This window comes from Cajanus cajan, chromosome 1 (assembly GCF_000230855.2).
Source record: "Cajanus cajan strain Asha chromosome 1, NIPB_CcT2T_4, whole genome shotgun sequence".
Lineage (NCBI taxonomy): Eukaryota > Viridiplantae > Streptophyta > Magnoliopsida > Fabales > Fabaceae > Cajanus > Cajanus cajan.
This window is the reverse complement of record NC_138517.1, coordinates 13,738,640-13,762,546: the sequence shown is the minus strand read 5'-3', so window position 1 is coordinate 13,762,546 and position 23,907 is coordinate 13,738,640. Positions and strand designations below refer to the sequence as shown.

General features: G+C 31.6%; 2 protein-coding genes across 12 annotated transcripts; one reads left to right on the top strand and one right to left on the bottom strand.

Moving 5' to 3' along the window:
- Window positions 1–9,423: 9,423 nt before the first annotated feature.
- On the top strand, window positions 9,424–19,534 carry LOC109818750 (uncharacterized). Of its 11 annotated transcripts, XM_083075426.1 has the most exons (12): window positions 9,424–9,601; window positions 9,795–9,995; window positions 10,079–10,201; window positions 10,389–10,429; window positions 10,518–10,608; window positions 10,841–12,628; window positions 13,718–13,815; window positions 14,003–14,058; window positions 14,154–15,571; window positions 15,832–17,758; window positions 17,893–18,006; window positions 18,195–19,534. In XM_083075426.1, exons 1-9 carry the CDS (start codon window positions 9,533–9,535, stop codon window positions 14,357–14,359), a joined length of 2,673 nt encoding a protein of 890 aa, XP_082931552.1. In that variant the 5' UTR covers window positions 9,424–9,532; the 3' UTR covers window positions 14,360–15,571; window positions 15,832–17,758; window positions 17,893–18,006; window positions 18,195–19,534. The 11 variants fall into 11 exon arrangements, with proteins under 11 accessions (XP_082931552.1, XP_082931550.1, XP_082931549.1 ...); XM_083075424.1 differs by lacking the exon at window positions 18,195–19,534 and having other exon boundaries at window positions 15,832–15,910; window positions 16,005–18,007; XM_083075423.1 differs by lacking the exon at window positions 18,195–19,534 and having other exon boundaries at window positions 15,832–15,924; window positions 16,005–18,007.
- On the bottom strand, window positions 15,415–23,658 carry SHOC1 (shortage in chiasmata 1). The gene is made up of 10 exons (XM_083077267.1): window positions 23,088–23,658; window positions 22,887–22,946; window positions 22,706–22,792; window positions 22,523–22,594; window positions 22,338–22,341; window positions 20,156–22,100; window positions 19,608–19,815; window positions 17,890–18,390; window positions 15,716–17,326; window positions 15,415–15,549 (listed from the first exon to the last, which is right to left on the bottom strand). Exons 1-10 carry the CDS (start codon window positions 23,358–23,360, stop codon window positions 15,466–15,468), a joined length of 4,845 nt encoding a protein of 1,614 aa, XP_082933393.1. The 5' UTR covers window positions 23,361–23,658; the 3' UTR covers window positions 15,415–15,465.
- Between the last annotated feature and the right edge of the window lie 249 nt (window positions 23,659–23,907).

Genomic DNA, 23,907 nt, shown 5'->3' with positions numbered 1-23,907 from the left:
TGCAGTAAAACTTTTCATTTATTTTTTTACTGTCATAATTAATTATGGTTGCTTGTATTAGTGGGTAAAGTTCTGCTGCAATTATGTTTGCTTAGTCCAGTAGATAATATCTTGTTAGGTATATGATTTTAGGCAAATTTACACATTTAATGATGATGGGAACATGTGTTTTATTGACAAGATTTATGGGCTCTATGTATGACTGTCATTTTTCATGTATTTGCCTTATATATGAATGAAAAATAAGCAGAATGGTATGGTAGTTCAGCAAATACGAAATTGCTCTGTTCTCTAACCTTTCCTCTTCTCTGTTTTATGATTTGCATAATTTTTATGTTTTATGCTTCCGCTGCCCATTACTTGTCGTAACAATAAAAAAGAAAAATAAATCAACAATGGTTGTGCTGGCATGGACAGGTCGACTGCAATAAAAGCAAAAATTTGGCAACATGTGCAAACCTTTAGATAAACACTTCTCTTAGTTAAGACCACGCTAGTTCTAAAATCGTGTTCAGAAAGATATTTTTGGTTTAAGGAGTCACATATAAATTCTTTTCACCGAATTGGTTCATATAAACATAAAGTATGTTTTTATTACGATTTCATTCTCAAGTTGAAAACTAAACCAGTTTTTTAATTAAAAAAAATACAAGAGACAAACTACTTTAAACAACCTTTAGTTCGATCTGAAAGACTCAAACAATGCTCAAATAGATGAAGAGTGTTTATTTAACTATCCATTTATAAAAATCAGTTATAAAAATTACCAAGAAAAACTTAATTTTATTTCATTGTTGCGTTGGACTAAACATCAATTAAGTGTTATTCTAATGAAAAATAAGACATATAAGTTCAAATCTTAAGTTTGATAAAAATAACATGATGTTGAAAGAAATAATTTTAATACAGTTAATATCTCAAAGAAGACTATAATATTTGATGAAATCGGTAGATATTCTTGTTAATATCATAATAAATAAATAAAAAGTGTTATTCTAATGAAAAATAAGACACATGCTGCAACCAACAACACATTAACATATAACAAAAGGAACAGGTAGAGTTTCTAGGGCATACAAAGTATATTTAAATTATACAATGTGAGACTTGATAGAATTAAGAAATTTGTGTTGCCACTGTACTAAGATTCTTAATCAATGGGCTAAATTGAATTTAACTCAACCACCCCATGAGAACCCCTGTTTGACATGATTATGATCCAATCATCAAAGAAATTAAAATACAATTCGTGTAATTGAATTCATCGATCATATTAATGATATTACCCCGATCGACTATATTCAAGTTACTTTTAGGCAAATAATAAAAGTATATCAAATGCACAAAACAATGTTTATTATGAATAATCCAAAAAAAAAAAAAAATTGAAGCAGAAAGGGCTTTTATTGTTTAGTTGTTCAGAAAAGGACTTTTTGTTTTATATTTGGTTGGCATTTTTATTTTACTTTTTTTTTCTTTCGAAAACTTTTCTTTTTTCTTTTAAAAAAGTATAACAAAATCTGTTTATCTTTCAACTCAAAGGCCCAATATATAGTAGCATTGGCCCAATCTTTCTCGAAACCAAACCAAAATGGCCCAACTCGTTTGCTACTATTCAACTCTAGTGCCAGAAGCCCAGAACCCACCTCCTTTGCTACTTTCTCATTAATTGCTTTCACGATAGGCAGATTAATAAGTTTAAGAAAACCTAATGATAGAATTGTAAGAAGTAATTTATTCTAAATTTTTTTATTATTAGTTAAAATTTATTAAAACATTGAAAATTATAAGTGAGACTTATTGAACATGAAAATTCATCAAGAGTTAACTCAATTAGTTAAACAATGCGTGAGTAGTTATAACTCTGAGACTGTATTTGATTCTTACGGATAAAAAAGAACATCAAGACTCATAATATCATATTTCTCAATATAATTTAACGAATAAAAAAGTATTTTGAAAAGATTGTACTTAAAAATATATTTTAACATTCTCCATTAATACATTATCATTATGAATATAAAAAAAATATGACACAATTAGATAAATAAAAAAATAATAACTGTTGATAAAAGATAATAGTTAATTTTTTTCTGAGCTTCGTGATTTATTTAACATCTATATACATTTTATTTTAATTTTAAAAAGTATATTTTTAAGCAATAACTATTATTATTATTATAATTTGCTTTTTAAATTTCCGGGTGCTTTAGAAGAGTTAAATTTCACACAAATTTGGACGACTATATGGTAGTTTTCCTATTCAAATAATGTCACTTTGACAGTTTTGATTTGGTTCAAAATAATTATGAATTTATAAAATAAAAATTAATTACTTATATTTTTTTTCTTCAAAAAATGCAATTATTTATTATCACACTTAAATGTTTAATCCGTTACAATTGTACAATCTCTTTGAATAAAAAATATTTTAGTTAAAGTATATTATTTTTATCATAATAATATATATAGCTAATATTTTTTAAGGTTTAATATATCGGTAGCCCTGAATTTTTTTAGTTTTCAAAAAAAAAAATTCTTCTAATTTTTGTAATTGATTTTTTAGGGTTAATGATATGCTTACAACCATTAACTTTGACAGAAATTTTATGATCAATGTTGACATGTGAGACTAGATTAAGCTATACTTATTTATTTCAACTTTGTTGTGCAAGTATTCTTATATTTATCTCTCTTTCTCATATTAAATAATTATCTTATAGTCACTTTATTTTTATTACGAGCGATCTTTGAGAGGATAACTCAATGTTGGATCGATCACTCACGACGAGGAGATACAAAAGATATTACACATATACAGGTAAGTATTTAAGTGAGATTCACATATAAGATCAAAAATTCCCAAAGATGTTTATATATATATACCAAATTATCCCAAACAATTAAAAATTAATTCACTAAGTTATAAAATTCGTTTTAGACCAAAATTTACTAAAATTAATTCACTAAGTTATAAAATTCATTTTAGACCAAAATTTACTAACTGTATTACTTCTATTTTTAATTAATTAAAATGACACAATTATAATAATCATAAACGATGAAAACTTGTTTCCATTGTATATATATGACACCCCCACAACACTATATAAACTTGTTTCCATATTATATTGTACGTAGAGCACATATATATACAATAGAAATAAAATTTTGTTATATTGTTGAGGTGTCAATTACATTAGGTTACTTTTGTCAAATAATTTATTTTAAAAGTAAGGAGTTTAAATTTATATCATATATAAAAACGATAACATGATTTAATATACATATGTTTTAGGCAATTTTATTTTTAATTTTTAAATAATAAAAAATAATATTAAAAATTAATTATTTTAAAAAAAATTAAAATCTTGAAATTTAAAAAGATTAAACATAAATCATTTAATTTAATAAATATTGATAATTTTTAAATATTTTTATTAAATAAAATATAAAATTACAAGTATTTCGAATTCACTAACAATAACAACATGAGGAGTTTGGCATTGCATTTTCACCTTAGCAAATATAAACTTTGGGTTTTTTGGTACGAGTCCACCTAACTTGTGGTATTGTCTATGTGTTGGAAACAAACACCCATATAAACTACGAATAAAATATACTCCAGTTTGATTAATGTTTTCTGAAAACGCTTCTGCAATTTTAGTATCATCAAATGTAAACAACACGTGGGATTTTATATTTTAAATAAAATAAAACAAAATGAAAAATGTGGCAGTGAAAATGCTATTTAGACCACCATTTTTCACTGTTGACCGCCCTAGGTTGATAAACTCACATTTGAGTTACTAAGTGTTTGTTTTATCGTTCCAACTCTGTTTAACTGAGTTTTTTCACTTTTCAAGACAGAAATGGAGAAGAAAGTGATGTGTTGCTTTTGAGTTACATTCAAAGTAACTGAAAAACAAACATACCCTAAATCTAACAAGATTTGAGAAACTGAAAAACGTATGTTATTAAGAGAAAAAACACTTGTATATATACAAGAGATAACAGACAACTGTCCTAGAACTAATGAATTAATACAGGCTGTAATAAAATCAATAACTACCTTCTAATGTTAACTTTTATGGTCATTTCTTTTCCAACTTGACTATTCTTTTAAGTGATGATTCACATATGTTATTCTCACTGTCTCAGTTTGAAGCAAAAAAAAAAACAGTTAATTCTAGTTTTATCATTTGAAAAATGTCTTTAAATAATTGATATTTTTACTTTTTAATATAATTTTTTTAAAATTTGACTCTTCACTAATTATTCCACCAAAGTAATATATTTATTGAAGAGTGAAATTATTTTAATGAAATTATATTAAAATTAAAAGTAATATATTCATTTTTATTTTTAATTTGCATGTAAAAACTTTAAAATGTAGTAATTGAGATATGACGGAATAATATTTAACATGTGATTTTAACTGAAGGGCTAATATATTCATAATTGAAAGGAAAGAAAAAGGGTGGAGTTAATAAGGTGTTAAACTATGAACTATGAAGTTGAATACTATTTAGAAAAAAAGAAAATGTTTTATTTATTATTATGTTGGTGCTATGAACGATGTAAGCCATAATAACTGAGAATGAATTTTCAAGAAGAGTTGTTATGGAACTGGAAAGGATGATGTATGAAGAGAAACAAAAGAGAGATATTAAATGAGATATCCACCATCTTCAAACGAAAAAGTAAAAAAGAAAGGGGGAAAAAATTAAACAACATATAATAAAAGTACGTATATATATTAAACAACATATAATAGAAGTACTTATAATATTAAAGGGAAACAAAAGTGGGTCCAGTATATTAAAAACAACAAAGACCAGATAAAAGAGCTTGACTTAAAGAGAGAAAGACTAAATCGTGGATTTCTTTAGAGACAAAAAAAGTTATAATGATTTGTCATTAAAATCAAACTTAAATTTTCATGTTTTCACAATTGTAACTTTTTTCTCTGTAATACTAAATTCTAGTCATAAATCATGAAACTTATTAAAGATTAAATAATATATATTTAATTTCGTAAATAATTCCTTAACTAATTAGGAAATTATATATATATATATATATATATATATATATATATATATATATATATATATATAACTGAAACTATTACTATTAATGTATTTTTTTTTTCTGTTTGTCCCTGGCATATCTAGGACAGTGACTAATATCCTCACTACGTTGGATTGAAGCCTGACCTTGCTTAAGAATGAATCTACCCATACCGCTAAATCACACTATTAGAATTACTACTAATGTATTCTTATCATGATTTCTATTTTCTATACATCTTTTTGCTGTCAATATTTTTTTTCCCGATACTTCGTAATTTTAATATTTTATTTAATAATTGTTTAAGCAATGTCGTTGAGATATTCACTAACAGGATCTTATTAAAAGTTACAATTATATTATCCATTTTAAATTAAGTATTACACATTGAGAAAATAGAAAATAGATTATAGCATGAGAGTGTAAAATTGTTTGAAGAATTTCACAAAAACTTGAAATGATATTAAATAATAATAATTTTATAATTATTTTGACTAAAACATATTTTTACTGTCTTATTAGTGTTTTTCTTTTAAGTAAGAATAAATATCACAATCCTAATACAAAAATATATTTTAAAATAAATTGAAATATCACAAATATTTTTATTAACAAGGTTTACATATGAATTAAATGATAGAAAGGAAGGATGACACTTTCATCGTTAAGAAGTTAATAATATATTAAATTATTAGAAATCTTCAAATCAAATATTATTGACTACATTTTGTGAGTTATAAAATCATAATAAATGTCTAATTTTACTTATCAAATGGAGAACCGATATAGGTACCCTACAATACTTAATAAGGTTTACATATAATTTCACTTAATAAAATATTAAAAAAAAATATTTCTAGCATTAATTTGTTAAAGAACTTGGATTGAATATATTCATTATGTATAAATAAACCCTTGACCTCTGATCTCACGGTCCATGTTCATAACCATAATTTGATTGCTTTCGGAAAGTTTATTTAACTTTTTAATTTGATGGAAATTGTCATCATCATTCATTATGCAACACTGCAAGGGCTGGACAATGATAGAAATGAGGTTACAATATGGAGAAATATATGGGATAATTTCTTTAGACAAGGAACCAAAAATGGAGGTCTAAAAATGAAAAGAAAACTTATATCCATTTAAAGGGAACGATAAAGAAAGAAAAAGAGGATGAATGATTGATATAGGCGAAAGAGTAAGGATAAGTTCCAAATCCAATTTTAAAAAGCTTGACAATGATGCTTGCAGGCGAGTGGCTATATTAATTATAACTTGTATTTAGTTTTATGGGATAAGTGTTTATTTATATGCGATTAAAATTTATAATAAATCAATATTTCAATTATATAAATATATTTTAAATTTATAACAAATAATTTTAATAATGATATAAAAATTTAAAATTAAAATAGATAAAAAAAAAGTTAAATATACAAATAAAATAATAATTATGATGATTGAAAATTTAAAAGATAATTTTTTTTAATTGTGTGAAATATGCCTTCAATAGAAATATAGTGCAGAGAATATTTAATTGAGAGTATGATAAAAATCTCACTGTCAAAGTAGAGAATTATTATAATATCAACCATATTTTACCAAGTAAAAGAGACTAAACTTCAAAGTGACGAACAAAAATTTGAAGTTCTATTAAAAGAAGTATCTACATAGTTTTATTTGTATTTGATATAGAGTTATAATTCATTATTATTGAACGGTTTTTATAGGAATTTCAGTTGTGACTCTATGTCTAAACAAGAAAAGAGATTTCTAAAATAACATTGAGAATTAGTATAAAATTAAACAGCGATAATTTCTTGCCTAGTTTGATAATTTCTCATTATTCCACATTTTAAGAAAATTGTAATTGACTTAATTTTCTATAACTTTTGTAAGTTTTTGGAGTTAATTTATTGTTGCTTCAAACCACCACAAAATTAATAATTTGTAGCGATTTTACTAACTTTAATGTAATTATAAAATTTATAAAAGATCAAGATATAATTATAATTTTTTAGTTTAAAAATTTAATGAAATTTTTAAAAAAATTAAAAGACCCATCAAAATATTTAACCTTAATATAATATATAGTGTTAAAATAAATTAAATATTTACACAAGACAGAAATATGTTTGGTTCGTTGATAAAATCATAGTAAATCATCAAACATTATTTGACTCGATATTAATATAATTGCATAAGTTAGACAGTATGTACATGTTGTTGTGTTGGAATATGTTTTCTTTTATATATCTCTTATGAATAAAAAGAAATTCATATCAATATACTTGGTCGCTACTGTTAATTAATAATAATCAATGATAGACTGATATGGATCGTTACATACAACTATAAGCAGCTCTATTAATTTGATTGTAGCTGCGTGGACAAGGTTTTCCGTTTCCACGTCAATTGTACCTAACAGCATTGCATGTGTTTGAAAATGAAGCCAACAATTATCAAGAAGTTTTGACGCAATATAAACTTGTTGATTTTAATAAAATAAAATAAAATGAGAGGACACTTTTTTTTATTAACAAATGAGAGGACATTTGTTTTTGTACGATAACTATAGTGAAATTTAAATCTATAATCTCATATATATGATGACAATCTCATCATTAGACCGAATAATAAGTGAGTGTTTTATAACTTGAATATATGATATCATAACTAAAACTAAAATTGATTGATAAAAGTAAACTAATTTCTTCAGTACACTGTACGTGTAAATTTATAATTATGTAAGTTATAATTGAAATTATAATACTGTTAAATAAATTATACCGCTCAATTCTTATTTATTTTCTCTATTTAGTTTACTAATCTATTTTGAAACTACTTACAAAAATAATAGTAATTATTTTTTTCTTCTTTAATGCAGGCAAATAGTTGCCTTCTTTCCTAATGTTCTTTAAACAGATTTGAATTTAAATTTTCTTAACAAGATTTAGGTAGCTTAAGGATAACTTTTTTCCATCCAAACCGAGGTTATTTTGTAATTTTCTTTTTCTTTTTTATTTTCAATCTTATACGATATTTAAAACCCTTCTATTAATTTCCATATTATTCATTAGAACTTAGGATATCTAATTGAACAATTTTTCTTTTAACTAATTAAATTTTTAACTTTTAGTTGTCTTATGGGCTAATTTTAACAAACACATTCTTTCATTCTTAAAATTAGGGGTGGGTAAAAAAAATTGAACTGAACTGGTGGTAGTGAACTGAACTGAACTATACTATAAAAAGCTGAACTGTTTGTAAAAAAACTGAACTAAACTGTTTAAAAAAAAACTTAACTGAACTGAACTGTTAGAAAGTCAACTGTACTGAACTATAAAACTGAACTGAATTATTAAAATTGAACTATTTTTATAAAAGGATAAAAATTAAATGTGTCTAACATGCTATGTCTTAATGGATTAACTCGATAGTCTAATAACCAAAATTTTAGAAAAAAAAGTGATCCAAAAAAAATTGTATCAATTTTGTCGAATCTAACGGATCAATTGAGCTATATTTGACTACTTATTTTTAGGCTTAAAATTCACTGAGTTTGTTTGACTTAATTTTATATATTTTTTTTTGAAAAATTTAAATAAAATGGAAAATAAAGTAATGTTGGCAAATGTGTCGTATTTTGATAGATCAATGGGTCAAAATTGTTCAATTCAAAATATTATAACAGTTTAGTGCAGTTTAAATTGCAGTTCAGTTCAAGTTTTTATAGTATAGTTCAGTTCAGTTCAATGACACAAAAAAATAGTTCAGTTCAGTTCGTCTGAACTAATATTTAGTTTAGTTCAATTCATGAGAACTATTTTTAAGTTCAGTATAGTTTTTATAAGTTCAGTTCAGTTCGTTTTGCCTACCCCTACTTAAAATAACATGAAAACATCTATCATAAGAGAGATAAAGTCTTGGAATTTTTGTAAGCATCAATACTAATTCTTTAACCATATTAATTATTATTATTTTTTATCTCAGGAGTATACAAAAAGATTTTGTTGGAAAAATAAAACTCACTTGTCTGTCGGCTGTGGGTGCACATCAAAAATTCAAAAAAGAATAAAGAAGTGTCAGGGTTAATTTTGTCGCTTTAAATTTCCCCCTTCCTTATTCTCAAAGTAAAATCCGAAAGAAAACCATACGTCTCATTTATGCTCCTTTATTTATTTCCTCGTGTCTTTTGTTAAAACTTTGGTTTAGAATGCCTTAGGCGGAAGCTTTTTGATATCAAATTCTTTTATGTTTTTCAGCTTGCTAACCATGCAAGTTCAGTACAGCATCTAGCATCTCGTTGCTTTCAGAGCATCCAAATACTTCATTCCAGTCGTTAACTGAATCTAACAAAACACAAAACAAGGTTTCAGATCAACAGAGTATCCCCCAAGTCATCAATGAGGTGCCTCTTATAAAGACATACTGCCATATTTTGTCAGCAGAAAACATGTTCAAGTCACGGAGCAAGAAGAACAAGATTAAAGCTGTATTCAAACTGCAGTTTCAGGCAACTCAGGTAAAACGAAGACAAATAAATATTTATTCATTATATACTAAATGACAAAATGAGGTTGTCCTAGTAGTTACAAAGTTACAATATATTGCCAGGAAGTCTGAACTATATACAGAATTACATTGTATACTTGGGTAACTGAGTTTGATAACTTTCATATTTTGAGGAATTACGTGCCAATGTATTATTTTATCAGGTGCCAAAGATGAAAAAGTCTACAGTGATGATAGCTTTGGTGCCAGATGATGTTGGGAAGCCAAAGGTGAAACTAGAGAAAGTTTCTGTTCAGGATGGAACCTGTCTATGGGAAAAACCAATTTTTGAATCAGTTAAACTCGTCAGGGACACAAAATCAGGAAAACTTCAAGAGAAAATCTACCATTTTGTTGTTTCAACTGTAAGCAGTAGATTTAATCGCATCCTATCCTTTACCTGACTACGATGTTCACCAGAAAGTCTAATCTTAATAGGTTCTCGCAGGGATCTTCAAAATCTGGATTTCTTGGGGAATCCTCAATTGACTTAGCTGATTTTGCTGCAGAAACTGAGCCACTTACTGTGTCCCTACCCCTAAAGTTTGCCAATTCAGGTGCAATCCTACATGTTCGTACCTTGTATTTCCCTCTCCACCTAGTTTCTTGTCTTTCTCATCACATCATGCAAATGATTACTCATCTTTAAAAATCTGGACTTCATCAGAGCTTTTTCTTTCCATTCATATTCCATATTATTTAATATCATCAGATTACAAAAACCAAATATAATTCCTCAAATAAAAATGTTGAGACAGGTGACAATTCAGAATGTGGAAGGGGTACATATAGATCAAAGGTGAAAATGAACAATGCAGCCAGTTAATTTACATCTTCATATTTCCTTTTGTTTCTCGATTTTACTTCTTTTTACTTACCTGTTGCAGCACTTTCAGAAATGAGGAAGATAATGGAAATGGAAGCTTAAGACACCAACTGAGCATTTGCAGTGCAGATGAAGGTTCTCATAATGTTCACGTAAGGTCTCACCGTGGCTTTATACAACTAGCTTTTTCTATTGCACAAAGTTGAAAATTTCCTAAACAGAACCTTCTTATGATAGATTAAGAAAGTAAATAATTTATATTATAAGTTTTAGTAATTAATAATTATTAATAGCTTAAGTGTTGGAAACCAGACCAAGATCAGATCTGGGAACCTGACTTTTAAAGCATCTAATAGTATCACTCCTGTGGTAACTTCATGGCAGGATTTTCCCAAGCTACTACCCACCTTGAGGCAGAATTCAATGCCTTCAGGAACTATCGAGGCCATTGCAACAAAAGTTCATATGCATTGGGGGTCCATGGGTTCAGCTTCAGATAGGAGTTTAGGTAATTACTGGACAAACAGCCTGGAAGATACTCTTCCTCGAGAAAGATTACAAGAGCCTTCGGATAATGTCACTGAAAACCTCAAAAGTGAAATTGCTTCTCTAAAGAGGAAAGTTGAAGCATCAGAACTAGAGTTACAATCACTTCAGAAGCTGATGGAGAAGGAATGCAGTCGAGGACAAAGTATGTCAAGACAAATAATCAGCCTTAGAGAGGAGAGAAATATGATCAAAACTAAATATGAGCAACTCCTGTCCCAGCAAAACGTCAATGATAAGACCAAAACTTCAAAAGCCTTACAAAATGAGATTGAAGATGCTAGACTGAAGTTAGAAGCAATAAAGGAAGAGCTTGTTCATGAAAAAGAGTTTAGTTCTAATATTCAATTGCAACTCCAGAAGACACAAAACTCAAACTCCGAACTGCTTTTGGCAGTGAGAGAACTTGAAGCAATGCTGGAGCAAAAGAATAAGGAATTGTTGGACAATAAAGAGCATGATGCCACAGAATTAGGTACTTTGAAGCAGAAAATTGCAGACCAGAATGGTCAATTAGATATTTATTATAAGCAACGAGAAGAGCTAAATGATCATATAAAAGAGCTCAACTTTGAGTGTGAGCTTCTGAAAAAAGAAAATCTGAATATGTCTTTGAGATTAAAACATGGAGAAGCACAACATATTGTCTTACAAAATAAACATTCAGCTTCTTTGGCAACTATAGAACAACTTGAATCAGAAGTACAGAGATTAGAAGAAAAGATAAAGAAGCAGGCATATGATTTTTCAGACTCTTTGCTTTACATCAATGAACTTGAAAATCGAGTTGGTGATTTGGAAAAGCAAGCAGAAAAAATTGAAGAAGATTTCCATGCCATGAAATGCGCAAAACTTGAGCAGGAAGCACGGGCCATTCAGGCAGAGGAGACATTGATAAAGACAAGACACGATAATGGTCTCACATGTCAGCATTTTCAGGATGAATATAGGAGTCTTTCAGTTGAAATGACATTAAAAGTAGAAGAAAACGAAAAGAAGACCATGGAAGCTTATGCAGAAGCTGATGAATTGCGGAAGCAGAAGAAACATACGGAAGAAATGCTCCAGAAATGCAATCAAGAGCTTGGGCTCATTACAAATCAGAATGAACTGAAACTGCAACAACTCTTGAACCAAATAGATTCAAAAGAAAAGACAATAGAAATGATGTCAGAAAAACTAGAGGCCAAGTCCAAACAACTTGAAGATGTACAATGGCACATGGTAGAAAAGGACGAGGCACTAGCAAAGCAAATTCAATTTCTCAGAATTGAAATTAGAAAGCTGATAGCGGAGGAGCTTACACTGTCTAAAGCTGAGCCAGTTGAGTACATGACTACAATGTTAACGCAAGAGAACAATGATGAGGAGATAAGGCTTGGCACCCTAATGTCAGAAGTAGAAATCTTTAAGACCCAGCATAATGGATTAAAACACAACTTGCACATGGAACAAGCAGAGAAAGAAAATATGAAGAAAAAAATATCTCATTTAGAAGGAGAGCTGCAGAAGAAGCAAGAAGAACTAAGTGCTGTAGAAAAGAGGATGAATAATAGCAAAGGGCTAGCAACAGCCTCAAATATGGATTCATGGCACTACGAGAGTGCTGCATCAGAAACGCAGAAGGTAATTTCCCAGCTCCTATGCTTAGAATTAGAAGAGTCAAGAGTGTTAGTATTTCTGTTGCATATTGGATCAGGTTGCATGTAATCACAAGTTCACTACACAGGAAAGAGCAATGAGCAATCAAGTTAGGACCAATCAGATAGGCAAATTTTTTGAAATGAATTATTTTGCAACAAACCAGTGAATCATCATTTTCTGGTAAACTTATAAATTGTTAATACTACAACCATTTGACATTAACACATACTGAAAGAAATTGTCTGAGATACACATTATAATCAGTTTGGCCATACTTCCCATGGAGTGGTTCTCCTTAATGCTTTGGGAATGATGATGTCATTTTCAATTCTCGATACAACCATAGAAGGCATAGTCAACAAGTTGAAGATTTCTAGGGGCGGGCTTGACTCATAGTAGGGGATACCACAACGCAAAGTGGTTAAGTCATGGGATAATTTTCTGTGTTATTAGCTGTCTGATTATCAATGCACCAGACTAAAAATTTTGCACTTTCCTCCAATTGATAGGCGGCAAAGTTTACTGCAATAAATTTTGTGTAGTACATTGCTTGTTTTGCATGCAATAGAAACTGAAAGAGTAGAGGTCATAGGTCTTTTTCCCTTTTCTGTTCTGTGAACACAATTTTGTCCCCTGGTTAAGTAGGCAACAATAATCCAGAGTTCTGCGTTGTCCCTTGAGTTTTTTCTGTCTAATACTTAACTATTTTGAAAATCAAACAAAGTACAATTTTTTTGTTGGTGCCATCCTATCCCTCAATTTTAACAAATCAAACAAATTCTAAAACTTAATGCTCGCTAAAAGAAATATCCAATTAGCCAATGAGCTTGCAGCTCGATTGGCACCAGCCGAGGTCTTCAAGATTTGGATGTTATGTTAATATAAGAGGTTTTGTCCTCCACTATGTCATCTTTCCCTTTTCCTACCAACGTACTTGCACTTAATATGTAACCTTAAAAAAAAAGGAAAAAAGGAGAACATCTAATTAAAGTTTACTTTGGTTGATTTGCACACATCAGTTGATGACTTGATCAACATTAACTTGAATGTTGTTATATTTGTAACACAAAGGGAATGGATGATGCAAACACCCCTGTTGACAAGTCTGTAATAGGAAGAACGATGTGCAATTCAGATGAGAACAAAGCTTGTCTAGCAGCACATACTAGGTAAAAATCATATTCTTTTCTGCCTTCTGAATCTTCATTCTTCAGTTCCCTTGAACACAACCATTAACCTTCTTTTCATTCATTAATACTGTAATAAAAATTCTGTTCTTCAGGATCAGATATCAATTTTATATTATCCAAGATGTTATTTTTATTGAATGTTAGTATCTCCTCTTTACCCTGTCAGTGTAGTGCAAACTTGCTCGGAAAATGAGGCTATTCTCTTCAATTATGATCATGCAAGTGAGTGTCATACAAATAAAGTTTTGCAGATCCATTCTTTCCTATTCAAAGATCAACTCTTGTCTCTGTATGTTCACATTGACAATTCTTTACAGATGAAGAGATGTCAAGGGAACTTCTTACTTCTCAAGCAGATCTTAATGAAGTGACAATACTAAAGGAAAGGAACGAATATATGGGAACTCAGCTGAAAGAAATGGAAGAGAGATATTCAGAGATTAGTCTCAAGTTCGCTGAGGTAGAGGGAGAAAGACAACAGCTTGTTATGGCACTACGTAATCTCAGGAATGGTAAGAACTAGAATTCTTTACAGGCGTTATTGCTCCCACACAAAATACACATGGGTTATGAAACAAACAGGATATCATGGTCATATTGGTCGAATAAAATCGAGCTTAACCAGTGTTTTTCACTTCATTCGAGTCTTTTCATCTGCTCTCATTTAAATTTGCTGGGCCGCGAAGTTCAATAATTTTGGGTCTCAGATAGGCTATGTAGCAAATGGATTGTCATTTATCATCTATTTGAACAATTTTGGTGTACATATATTGCAAACAATATAGCCTATAAATAAGGCCTATGATGCTCCGAATCACATTTTATTGAAATTGTTAAATGTCAAAGAACAAGGCTACTGAATCTAGAAAACCTACCAAGTAGCTGTGGACTGTGGTACTAGTGCTTTTCAAAAACTGTTGGCTAATTTTAGATGCTCCAATTTCAATTTTTTAAATAATTAAAAAGGGATATGCGTTGTGTTGTTTATCATACGAAAAGCTAATTTTCAAAGCAGTTTGGTTCTTGAATAAATAAAAACTTTACATAGTTGAATATAATCGCGTGCAGTAATATTACTATTAGCATCATTTTGGGAATAGCAAAACATTACAGAATTTCTCATAATTTTGGCAAAAAAACAAAAAATATAGAAGCACCAACAATATTTAGGGTAAATTTTTTATCAATTATGCAATTTTTATTTGTTAGATACGTACGATCATATGCAACTTAACCGTAACGTTAAAACTAAAAATCCTACCCTAAACAGGTTCTTAGATCGCAAATCAATCATCATATAAACTCCCCATTCGCTCCAAAGATAGACTATCCAGTGTAGTATCTAACTTGTTCTGATTTTGAACTTCATTTTCATTATTAAAGCCACTTTCTCCCATAGTCCATTGATTCATTCTAGCACAGTATAGAAAGTATAGATGATATATACCAAGTCTAGAAAGGAACTGAATTAGAAGTTTCTTTATATGAAGAAATTAACCTGAGTAATGAAACCTAATTTGTATGAGAATTACTTTGTAACTATGGTTTCAAAGCAAAATACCTTTCAAAAGGTTAAAGCTACCGTCGTATATATAATATAAATTCTCCATTCTTTTCTCCAATGATGAATTACTGTGCCTGGTATGGATTTTTTTTATCACTCCAGACCAGCCTTGTCTGGCCTCCACTTCCGTTCCTCCCGAAGGTCAGTGTCTGCCAATGACCGAATTTGATTGTAAGTCTAAAATATCATAATTAATTACTATAATTATCATTATTTATAAAATTTATTTAATAAATCTAAAATATCATACTACCTAACCCCACCCACTAGGTATTGCACCCGTTATTTTCACTTTAACATAAAATGTAAGCGTACCTTCGTTGATTTCTTATCGATAGGAGTCCACGATGAAGTGGAATATCTCCCTTTTTTGACTGAGTTTGAAGAGGGTCCTGACTGCTTCTGTCTTTTCTGTCCCGAAACATTTCCAGATGTTCTATTAGGTTGGTACTTAAAGAAATCAATCACAGAAGGACTTCTTCTCTTAGAAGCTCTGGCCACGCTCCCTGGGTACCCAAAACACGGTCCAGAGTTCTCACATGATAATGATTTTTGACGCAATTTGCTCTTTTCTTTTACCTTATTAATAAATTCAGTTGTCCAGGGGGAATTCTTTAATAGACTAGCAGACCGACGGGCTAATGAGAGTGGAGTTTCGCCCAAATGTGACATTTCGTCCTTGAAGGGTAATTCTTCCATGTTTCTCATCGATACCTGAGTTAAACCAACGTTTCCACGGGGCTTGAAATCAAGAGGAAATACATCTTCTCCAAAATCTGGTTCGGGGTAGTCGTCGACTTTTCCTATTGTATCTTTTAAGGATCTCCATATTTTTGATGAGTTGGTTTCTAGGTGACTAGAATTATCGAATGACAATTTCCTTGAAATTTTATTCTTTCTCATCTGATCTTTCTCTGTCTCTGTCCCCAAACTAGTGAAGTACATGGAATCAGGAATGGCAAAGCTTTTATCAAATAAGGGGCTAACAGTCAAGTCCACAACCTCTCCTCTAATGTCTTCATGCGGCTTCTCAGAATTACTAAGGCTACGCCAATTCACACTTTTTCCCATTAAAGCAGTATCCAGTATTTCATTTTGAGCCAACTCTTTATTTTTCAAAGATAAACTTGGCTGTTTGAGTTGCTCTGATTTTTGGGGAACTTTGCATTTCCCTGATGAATAGGAGACTCCAGAAAGGTTTCTCATTGGAGCCGCACTGGTGCTTTGCCTTTGACCGAAAAACTCACTTATGGACAAACTCGCCTTTGCTGTTTCACTGGATCTCCAAACATTTTTTGACATACCAAAATCAAAAGGTTTTGGCAAGGTAGAGGAATCTGGGACAGCCTCAACTACTTGATTTAATGTCTCGAATTGCAACAATTCATCAAAACATAGTTCATCTATCTCATGACTACTTACATGATTTTTTCTTTTTCGTTCATTTTCAACTTGATATAAACATCTATCCGAATCCAGACCAGAAGATACCGAAGAGGAGCAGTCTGTCATTATGGATTTTGAATCCTCCCGTTCCCCATATCTGCAGAAAACACTGAATAGAGAAATACTTTCTTCTGGAACATGATACTTTTCTAAAACACGTATCCTTTGTTCATGTGACCACTCAAGAAACTCATTAAGCATGACCCCTGAAGATAGTATAGAGTGTGCTGTCAAAGGATTTATTCCAGGAAATTCCGTAAGAAATGACTCGGCAAGAGTTACCGAATCAGGCATTTTAGGATACAGACCCCTTGTCATATTGGTAGCACTCTTAATGCAACTTACCATAACTTCATTTGTCAACTCAGGTGAGTAAGAGTAGAATATCTGCAAATCAATTCCCAGGCTTGCTGCTGCAGCATAAAGTCCATCCGAGGATTCCATTACAGTTGAAAGAAAGTTAAATTCTCCTTCAAAGACCTGAAAAGGGAAGAAAACATATATAAACCAGCTCATTGTCCAAGTGATCAAGCTCAACAAACAAGTAACAACCACCAATCTACCGTCACATCGGCTCTCGTATCTTAATCATATTTTCGTTTATTATGATGTTTCTGTTCCCTCATATCTCATTAATCAGATACAAAAAACTAATTTTATTTGTTACCTTGTACTAAGAGCTTATATCTTCCAAGCATGTAATACAAAATGATGACTATGATTAAAATGCCTTAATTCCCCTTTCTGCAGGGTTTATATAAGAATGTTTTAACTCCTGTGATACATTAATCTTCCAAAGGGTCAAAAGGAAATTTCAAAAATGGAAAAGCTGAAGCCTTCTTCCGAGATTGACATTCTTTCCCCCCAAAGGCTTCTCAAATAACTCCTAACGAAACCACCTGGCCATGCCAAGTACCTTCATAAATTTTCTAGAGCACTACTCAACATTGAAGTATTTTATAGTAACAGTTAAATATATATATATATATATATATATATATATATATATCACAAGTGTAATTAATATAAAAAATTGAAATTACCAGAAAACAACCACGGAAGTAAAAACTGAGCAATGTTAGAACATCTGTGGCAATATTCTCAACACATAAGGGCAAGCTTGAGGACGCTTCAGTCGCTGGAGTTGCTTTCTTCCCAAGGTTAGTACTATCATACCATGCCAAGCAAATAGCAGAACTTAATATAATATCCGCGGGCAAATCTAAATCACGTTCAACAACTTGAATTCCTTCTTTCTCCATTGCAAGAATTAATTGGTAAGAGCTTCTTCTAGACATAATCATTTCCTTATCTACATTTTGAGTATTTACGATGATAACCGTTCCAGGAAAAACCTCCGTGCTCCTATGACAATGCCCAGCGTTCACAGCAGGAATTAGTGGCACAAGATTGTCTAATTCAGGTGCAACCTTTGAAGATTTTTTATCATAGCTTTGTTCCACAGGACAAAAGTTCAGTAGTCTATCCAAGTTCTGATTCATCATACTTTCCTTTTGATTGAAAATATGACGAGTATTACTTTCCTAGCAGACAATCATTGTTAGTTCCATGGGTGGAATTTTAATATGTTTGCATGTTGACTGGTAGACGATATATGAACTAGGAATTAAGAGTAATAATCAGTAGATGCAGCTAATTCAGTATCTCCAATTAAAATAGGCGACAGATGAAAGCATTTTATATCAAGATCAGTACCACAAATGTCTCAAGTTCGTTCACCATAATCACAATTGTTGTCACTCATATTCTATTGTGGAACTTGCAATTTTGTTAAACATATAAGATCTAGAATAACCTCAAAACACCTTTTGGTTCATAATTACCAGGCTAGCCATTAACCCACCACTCCCCCTTCAAATAAAAATTATTTTCCATTTCCATATCTGTTCAAATATAGTATCCCCACTCAAGCCTTCTGTTCGCTCTATTTTACACTGGCACAAATGCAGAGATACAGAAGCAAGAGCATGTCACAAGCAAGATACTGATACAGGCCAGTCCCTAAAATACAAAATAAGTAATACACCAAATAAGTTGATTAAATGACAAATATCGGTCAGTTAAATTTCTGAAATTACAAATTCTTTGAAATTACCAACAATCATTTTAGAATTCAGTCTCTGACATTACCTAACAAAATAAAGTGAGACTGTTGGTCATTTTGGTCCTTGACATGACAAAATAAAGACTAATTTGGTAATTTCAGGAACTAAAATGATACTTTTGTAATTTTAAGGATTAAATTGATTAATATTCTGAATTTTTGAATTTCGGGATGATTATTTGTTTCATGTTTTATCCTTTTGCTCTTAGTGTCTTCTACAGTATGTTGGATAGATCTAGATGCGTGATTTAAAAACCAATAATACTGCTAACATGTTACTGTGTTGTGTTTTCTCATAGTGAGACTGTTGGTTCTTGCTTCTCTGTAACAGCTCCAGACATTTTTGTACTCATAACTGAAGTAGCTCTATTAGAGAGAAACCACTACCCTATGTAATTTTTATTGGTTTAGCAGATTTTACATCTAATTTCGGAAATTTTATCCACAGTTTATCTAAGTATCATAAAAACCTATTCATGTATACCTATACTTATTTACATCCCAATACACGAGATACTTTACATTATATGATAACAGTAGAACGTCAACAAATAATTTCTTAATTTATTTGCAATACCATATAGTACCTAGAATATAGTTTCTATACTCATTATCCATGATCATACAGAGGCTTACCACTAACATTTCAGTGTTGGGGGCCATTTCGACACCTTCGCAGAGTGCTCTGAGAGCAACATGGCCATCCAATTCAACCCTCAAAAAGTGAAGATGAGGCAATCCAACTGAGTTTTGTGGAAGCTCAGATATCCTAGATGAGCCATATGGACCTCCATATTCCAAGATAATGTCAAATTTGTTGAATGGAAATAACGAAGAAACATGCCTTCAATCAAATACAGTTAACTTAGTTTCATGACAGAACAAGTATGGCCAAAAAATGGCACCAAAAGAATTATGGTTCGCATTGATGCTCACCAATGTAAGATTTGATTGACTTAACTGAGGAAATTGAAAGGAAATCAGTTTCATTTTAAAAATGTCAGTAGTGCCCTCATGTGCTATGTGCTCACCATTTTGGATTATTGCTGCTCCAAACCCAATTTACAAAAAGAAAATCCATGCATCTAGAATCGGCAAATTGAAAACATGCTAAACATATCTTGTACAAAGCGTACAATTCTATGTATGCAAGATAAAAAACATAACCCGAAACAAAAGCTTACTTGTGTGAAACCAACAAGCAGTCTGAAATCAGAAGTTCTTTCATTTTAGAATCAGTTTCCTCAGGCACGGTATTGGCATATGGCTGATTTCTATAAGAATCATTTAGCTCACTGAATGATAACCCCAGGGAAAGGAGGAGATTTTTCAACGAACACCAGAATAATTCTTCAACCACAATCAAAGTTTTCAAACTACTCCGGTTGATGTATGACTGTAAAATTTCCTTGACAATTGTTAATGACGGATGTGCCATTGTAACATTGTTGTCCACCTTCCCTTTTTCATCATTGATCAAAGATTGGAGGAAGCCTAACCTTGATTTCAAATAGTCCAAGTTTTGACATAATTTGTCTAAATACAAGAATGCTGGAGGGAGACCATAGAAACATAAGTACCAAGCAGCTTGTTTAATAGCACGTAACAAAATAAATGCCATATTGTTTGCATTTACATGGTATTCAATCAGCTTATGTTTTGGAAGACCCAGCAATTTTAAATAATCTACATCTGAGTTAAGCGTCTTTGTCATCTCTGTATCACTGTGCAAAATGGCTAGATAGCTTTTTTCAAAATATCCAGCAAGGGTCACTATATTATCGGACAACTTAACTCTATGCAGTACAGTATACAATCCTTGTGATTGTGTACCTACCTTCAATTCAGTGGATGTAACTTTTGGAATACTAACATTAGCATTAGTGGACTCTACTGCAAAATTACATTTCCCCTTACCTGTCGCTTTTTGAGGGTTTAAGAAATAATCAAAATTGCTGATTTCTGACATAGATTTAAATAACAACGAAGCCCTCTCAGCGTTTCCATCAGGTAATTGTTCTCTACTTCCTTGTTTAGAAGGTACATGTTCTAATATTTTGCCCGAAGCAAACTCTACAGGATGATTGTCAAGTAGAGGCATGCAATCAGAAAGCAACTTCTGCAAATCTTCATTTTGTTTAATGTCACATTCACCAACGGTATCATCACATAAAACTAGATCAAATACCAATTTTCCATCATCAAAAGATTTTCCTCCGAAATCTTGGTCGTTCAGATCTATCTTGCCCAATATGTTCTGGTACCAATTAGAAATTTTGCAATTACACTTATCTTCTTCAAGTAGATCCCAGTTTAAGTAAATTCCATCAGATGCGGAGAGGGGTCGAGTCTTCAAGCTAGAAAATTGTTCTCCAATGATGTCATGTAGAGTTATCATCTTTTTGTGATCAGAAATAATAGGTACAGGCAGGGATTTGAACGTGTCATCTGTTAGTGCTATCTCATTACTAACAATCAATTCATCAAAACTCTTGAAGTTAAACTCTTTCCTAAACATCCAGTCATTTGTTACTAGATCATCAGAAGCTTTTGTGGCATATAAAGCTTCAAAGGTTTGCATTAAGTCCTCATCAAGGAACACAAACTCCTGGAAGGTAACAAGATTCACTAACAGATCACTATTATCCTGTGATGTCCGTTGCAGGCCAGTATTCCTTTCAACATGTTCAGTTTCTAGCATATTCATAAAGTCCCTTTCAGGAAACACATCTGATAACTCCAGGCTTTTCTTTGATACACACTCATCCGAGAAAAACTCCATCATGTTATGCTTCATAGAACTCAAAAGTTCCTTTCCCTCTGTTACGGATTGATATCGCTCATCAAAATTTTCAGATCTGATATTTTCAAAATATGAGTCAACAATTTCTATCGAAGATAAGCACGTGGGAATTCCCAAACTTTCCTCATCCACTTCCAAAATAACAAATTTGTTTTGGTCAGACCGTGGCAGGTGCTGAACTGAAATATGATCTTCTAGAGAATATGCATTTTCCCCTATCAAGTACTCCGAAATTACATTTTCAACCAAAGATACAGATTCCAGAGCTTCGTAAGGGTACTGCTTTGATAATTCGGGCTTGAGCATTTCCTGTGAAAATAAAAGAACTTATTCCCTATGAAGTTCAGAGACAAACAAATGAACAGAGAAGATAAAAGTAAGAAAATTGAAATATTTCCTTGTGTACTATTACTCTAGGACCTAGGGAACTCCAAGTCCACTCTTATGCTTCAACAGTCCGTACTGAATGTGCAAAAACCTATCAACTTTCCAAGTATAAAACTAAAACAAAATCCATTTAGCTCCTTCATATTTCAAATTCAATAATTAAATGCATAAATTACAAGCCTGCGTATATACATTACAAATAATGACATGCATGAATATATTTTATACTTTGACAACACACGATCAAAGCTTACAACAAGCGAGTAATGTAACTACTCCAAATTTCCAATATCCGACGACTCATTTACCGAAACATACATATTTCGTATTAGTAAGTGTCTACAAATTATAACGTCGTTACCATGCTATTTTCAATCTCTGGAGTTCGAGACAGCATTTGCATCCTCTCCGTCTCGGTGACGCATACATTTTCCTTCGAAATACAAATAAATAAATAAAAACGAAGATACAAGATGAATGAAGTTGATTAAAACACATAAGGTTATATTACATATAACTACAAAATTAGAAAGAATCATCTCACCAAGAACGCGTCAAGCTCAGGTGTTTCGAATTGAATCGTCTCATAAACAACATCGTTCTTATCACTGAGAGCAATAGGTTTACTCTCCTGTGAACAACAAGGCTTAGATCTTAATTAAATAAAAAAAATGCAACAAACAACGAGTATTAATTAACTTAAGTAATTTAATTAATAAATATACATTCGAAAATTTTATATCAGCATCGGAGACACGATCTTCGAAGATAACCTCCGCCTCTCGCTGCAACGCAATCAAAACATCCAAAAAGCACGAGCACACTCAGGAACAGGAAGCTTTGCATGAAAGTAAGCAATGCACAAAACATAGAATCACCATTTAAGAGTGAAAATTCTAACAACGACAAACGCAAACTCAATGCACGTTGCGATTTCGAGTCTCGGCGCTTACGGTGAGATCGCGAGAGTGGATGCGGATCCGGTGAGGGAGGACGGCGGAGAGGAAGGCGGAGAGGGCGGCGTCGACGGGGAAGGGATCGAGGTGGAGGGAGAGTTGGAGCGGCGGATCGAAGCGGAGGTGGTGGTGGACGGCGGAGAGTGGCGGCGGAGGGAGGCGAGGAACGGGGAGGTGGAGGAAGGGGAGGGTTTGCGGTGGAGGGAGAGCGAAGTAGTCGTTGTTGAGAAAGCGAGTTCGCATTTTTCTTTTGAAGGAGAAGAAGGTGCTAACGGACTAGGAAATTGAATTTGGCGCCATAGGTTTGGTATTTATAGCATGTGAAATTTGAACTTTGCATGGAGCGGTGTATGAACCGAACCATGAGAGGTTCGCTCCGATGACCCGAAATTTGGATCCGAGGCTTCTTTTTTATAATTCCCACACCGCCAGAAGCAAACTTGACAAGAGCCTAAACACATTTTTGTGTTTATTTTTTTCTCGATTTCTCTTGTTGTTTCTGTGTTTGTGTGCTACGAAGGATTTTTAACAGTCTTCTCGTGAAGTTGTTTACTTATCACTAATTTTTTAGGAAAAAAAAAATTGTTTAACGTGTACAAATTCAAATGATCGATTATGGGAACCAAATTAAATGTAACCTTCAAATGAAATAAGTAATGAGAGCTTAGATAATATTGTAGAAGGAACATTGTGGTTCGTAGAAAGGAGCATTCCAATAGTAAAATTTCTTTACATGGATATATAAGCCGGGAAACACATGAGTAAATGTTATACATAGTTTATTATATTA